This window comes from Bos indicus, chromosome 15 (genome assembly GCF_029378745.1).
Source record: "Bos indicus isolate NIAB-ARS_2022 breed Sahiwal x Tharparkar chromosome 15, NIAB-ARS_B.indTharparkar_mat_pri_1.0, whole genome shotgun sequence".
Taxonomy (NCBI): domain Eukaryota; kingdom Metazoa; phylum Chordata; class Mammalia; order Artiodactyla; family Bovidae; genus Bos; species Bos indicus.
This window is the reverse complement of record NC_091774.1, coordinates 48,907,811-48,911,305: the sequence shown is the minus strand read 5'-3', so window position 1 is coordinate 48,911,305 and position 3,495 is coordinate 48,907,811. Positions and strand designations below refer to the sequence as shown.

Genomic DNA, 3,495 nt, shown 5'->3' with positions numbered 1-3,495 from the left:
TCTCTTGGATAACATAAACAGATGCAAGTTGCCTTCCCAGGACAGGGTCAGAAGACAGCACACTATTAAGTTGGGCCATTATGGATAAAGATGTTTGTCATTATTCCTGTTTCAGAAACATGGTGTATTAGAAGACATCTAGCTCTTGTATTTCCAAATAAAAGCAAAATATTTTATCAAACAAAGAAAAGAAACATGGTATAAAGGGAACATATTCTAGGACTTTTGCTTGCTGTACTTACATACGTAGCAAACATTGATTAACCATGCAGTAATGTGTAGATTGACAACAGAAGAAGAATTTTCCAATGAATAGAGTATTTTTCCCACTAATAAGAATTCTAAGGGGTGGAAACGTCTTTCTATTAACTTTTTTAACACTGTCTTTTTTCTATACTCTCCCAATGATGTATAAGAAGCAAAGTAATCACAGGAGTTTCCGACATTTTTGGCATCAGGGACCAGTTTTGTAGAAGACTATTCTTCCACAGACTGGGGTGGGGATGATTTTGGGATAATTCAAGAACATTACTTTTATTGTATACTTTATTTCTATTATTATTACATTAGCTTCACTTCAGATGATCAGACATTAGGTCCTGGAGGTTGAGGACCCCTGAGAGTTTGTGAAATGAACATAGAGATTTGAGCCCCTTTTAAGGATGTTGAGTCGGGTAAAGGTAGACAATTCTCCAATGGAGGGTAGTCTCTGATGCTACTTGGAAGGGCAGGCATGGACATTTAGAATTTCTAGTATAGATTCTCGGAGAAGGCAATGGCACCCCACTCCACTACTCTTGCCTGGAAAATCCCATGGATGGAGGAGCCCGGTAGGCTGCAGTCCATAGTCGGGAATGACTGAGCGACTTCACTTTCACTTTTCACTTTTCATGCACTAGAGAAGGAAATGGCAACTCATTCCAGTGTTCTTGCCTGGAGAATCCCAGGGATGGCGGAGCCTGGTGGGCTGCGGTCTATGGGGTCACACAGAGTCGGACACGACTGAAGCGACTTAGCAGCAGCAGCAGCAGCAGCAGCAGAAGTATAGATTCTATATTAACGCCGAAGTAATTTTATTCTTAACTCCTATCCCCATCAGTCACTTAAAATCCAACATACTCTAACCAGGATCTATAGAATATCTGATGGATTATAGCTTTCTTTATGTCAGTTTCTTTCCACTGATACCTTCTTTAAACTATACAATACCATCTCTTTGTAGAGACATGAGAAACAGGCAATTCCTACCAAATATACACAGTGACATCACTAAGGGGTTAATTTTAATTTTGAATTATAAAATATTCTACCAGATTTCCTTATTCTGGAGTTATATCTATTTTCAAAGATGACTCCACATTTTTATTTAGTATTGAAGACCAAATGGAGCTGGTCATGATAGGAGAAGTGGTATAGGTTTGCAGATAGTACTAGGCAGGCAATTTTCAGATCCTTTTCAGCCTTTCTTAACCTTTCTGTGTCTCACCCTAGGCTGCATCCTTGGCACCTGCCTAGGTCAAGCTCCCCAGACTCCAGACATAGGAAAATGTTCAACAGTAGTCAATTTACCCCAAAATATTTTCTGCTGACTGGTCTCCCTGGCCTGGAGACCCTGTACCCTTGGTTTGTCTTTCCATTCTGTACCATGTATCTTGTGGCTCTTGTGGGCAATAGTCTGATTCTGACAGTGATCAAGAAAAATACCTCCCTCCACCAGCCAATGTATCTATTCCTAGCTATGCTAGCCTTTGCAGAGCTTGGTGTCTCTGCTTCTACCCTGCCCACTGTGCTGGGCATCTTCCTTTTTGGTGCCAATGAGATCTGCTTTGAAGCCTGCCTTTTGCAGATGTTCTCCATACATTCATTTTCCATCATGGAGTCAGGAGTTCTGCTGGCCATGTCTGTGGACCGCTTTGTGGCCATCTACAACCCACTTCGGTACACCGCCATCCTGACGCTGCCCCGTATTGCTGGGTCTGCTGCTGTTCTTGGACTAAAGAGTGTGACGCTCATGTTTCCATTGCCTTTTCTCCTGAAGCGTCTGCCCTTCTGTGGCCACAATGTCCTCTCCCACTCCTATTGTCTTCACTCAGATCTAATCCAGCTGCCCTGTGGGAACACTCGCCCCAACAGCATTCTGGGGCTCTGCATTGTGACTTCTACCTTTGGACTGGACTCATTGCTCATCGTCATCTCTTATATGCTGATCCTGTACACAGTGCTGGGCATTTCCTCAGGGGAGGGACGACGGAAGGCCCTTGGCACGTGTGTCTCACATATGTGTGCGGTCCTCGTGTACTACGTGCCCATGATCAGTGTGGCCCTGGTGCACCGCTTTGTGAAGCAGGCTGCACCTGCTGTCCGTCTGTTCCTGGCCAACGTCTATCTTCTGGTGCCTCCTGTGCTCAATCCCATCATCTACAGTGTTAAAACCAAGCAGATTCGCCAGGGGCTAATCCGACTCTTTCTTCAAAGAAAATAAGAAAGGACTTGGGGCAATGAGAGAGTTACCCTCAAAGCATTCAGTGTCATCATCCAAGGGGTCCAGGGAGGGAGAAAGTACTCATCACCTTCAAAGTTGGAAAGCTTGATAAAGCTGCATGTTGATGAATATGTATTAGAGAGTGTTCATTTTCCTGTACTCCATGTTGTCATCTAAAATAGTACTGTTTACTGTTTTGTCAACTATTTATGTGTCAGCTTAAAAGGCACCTACTCTTTAACACAGAAATTCCAAATCTTAGCATGGCCCTAGATTCATACTTTCATGCTTTTTCTATTTTGTTGTATATATACATATAATGTATATATTACATATGTACCCAAGGCTTTCTTGGTGGCTCAGATGGTAAAGAATTTGTCTGAAACAGGAGGATTTTATTATGTTTATAACAAAAGAGAGTGTTGAATGTCATTCTTCAAATTTTATAAGCAATACACATAAAGTGAGAATTCCTTTTGCTCCTCTCTTCGCAATATCATTGACTCCTTCAAAAGAGTTAGTACTGTTATCAATTTAGTATGTGTTGTTACATATACCAACAAATAGCTATTTTTATGTGGTCAAATTGTTGTACAAGAAGTATTAACAAATGTGTGTGTGTGTGTGTGTGTGTGTGATTTGTTATTTCTTTGTTGCTGATACATCTGGATTTTTTTCCTGAGAATATTTCATAGTGTGGACAGATCCTATATCTGTGTTTGTCCTAGAAACCTGTTCAAACTTTGGGACAATTAGAATCAAGCTAGGTACTAAAACCAAAGTCCTATAACTGAGAATAGGTATTGAGAATAAGTCTAGATGGAAGAGTTTTGTGAATCAGGAGTCTGCAAACTTCTTGAGGAATACTGACTTTGGGGAATAAGACTAATTCTCCTGCTAAGACCTTATTGGAAGAATTTCTCATGAAGATGATGACATGGAAAGCAGAGGGGATAAGTTTGCTAATGCTAGGATATCCTTTGTCCACTTGAGACTTTGAAATGTTAGGTTTT

At 41.3% G+C, this 3,495-nt stretch overlaps 1 protein-coding gene across 1 annotated transcript; it reads left to right on the top strand.

Annotated features, from left to right (window-relative positions):
* The first annotated feature begins 1,546 nt into the window (after positions 1–1,546).
* LOC109569501 (olfactory receptor 51I1-like) lies at positions 1,547–2,482 on the top strand. The gene has a single exon (XM_019974865.2). It carries the CDS (start codon positions 1,547–1,549, stop codon positions 2,480–2,482), a length of 936 nt encoding a protein of 311 aa, XP_019830424.2.
* Positions 2,483–3,495: the final 1,013 nt, after the last annotated feature.